The sequence below is a fragment of the Gavialis gangeticus genome, unplaced genomic scaffold, assembly GCF_001723915.1.
Source record: "Gavialis gangeticus isolate Ggan-Ray unplaced genomic scaffold, GavGan_comp1, whole genome shotgun sequence".
NCBI classification, from domain to species: Eukaryota; Metazoa; Chordata; order Crocodylia; family Gavialidae; genus Gavialis; species Gavialis gangeticus.
Genome location: NW_017729011.1, coordinates 21907507 through 21908319, shown reverse-complemented (window position 1 = coordinate 21908319; position 813 = coordinate 21907507). Strand labels below are relative to the sequence as shown.

Genomic DNA, 813 nt, shown 5'->3' with positions numbered 1-813 from the left:
GATTCCCCCCCCCCCTTTAAAAAGAAAATGTCCCTGGTATTCAGACTAGCAGATGGAAGGAAAGAAACCTAACTGCCATGCTGAGAGGGACCAAAGGTCTGTCCAGCCCAGGAGCCAGTCTCTGACCCTGGCAAGCAGCAGATGGGTTAAGAGGAACATAGAAGAAATAGGGGGAGTATAGCCTGCCCCACCCGCTGCCAGGCAGTTGTCGAAGGGAGAGGAAGGGCATAACACTGAGCTGAGCAAAAAAAAAAAAAAGCAGAAAAGTCTGATTCCTGGGTCTAAACAAACAAAAAAAAAAGCAGAAAATCTGATTCCTGGGTCTAAACAAAAAGAAGAAAAGGAGAAGTTTGATTTCTGGGTCTGAGCAGCACAAAGAAGAAAGAGAAGAGTCTGACTGGGGGGTGGGGGGCGTGTGGGAATGGAGGCAGAAGCAAAGGGAGACAGGAAAATCCGGCTTGTCCCGGGGCCGGCGGGCGGGATGCGGAGCGGCCGCCCCACCCCGCGGCCCGGCCCGGCCCGGCCCGGCTCTCCGCGGCCCCGGGCGGCCCTTACCGCGCTGCTTGGCCGTCTCGTAGTCGGCTTTGCAGACCAGGCGGCTGTCCTCCATGAGGTAGAACTCGTCGCCCGTGGCCAGCTGCCGCTTGCACACGATGCAGGAGAAGCAGTGCAGGTGGTACACGAAGTCCTGCGCCCGCCGCACCACCTGCGTCGGGGGGATGCCCTGCTGGCAGGCGGCGCATTTCGTCCCGAACCTCCTGGGGGAGAAGCGGCAGGATGGGCGGGCTCGGGGCCGCTCGGCGCCCGGGACCC

At 60.0% G+C, this 813-nt stretch overlaps 1 protein-coding gene across 1 annotated transcript in view; it reads right to left on the bottom strand.

The window, feature by feature from the left end:
- Positions 1–813, bottom strand: part of LHX3 (LIM homeobox 3) — a 23671-nt gene that overhangs the window by 10060 nt on the left and 12798 nt on the right. The window contains exon 2 of the mRNA XM_019510314.1: positions 556–758. Within this exon, the coding sequence (XP_019365859.1) occupies positions 556–758 (203 nt within the window). The remainder of the gene's footprint in view (positions 1–555; positions 759–813) is intronic.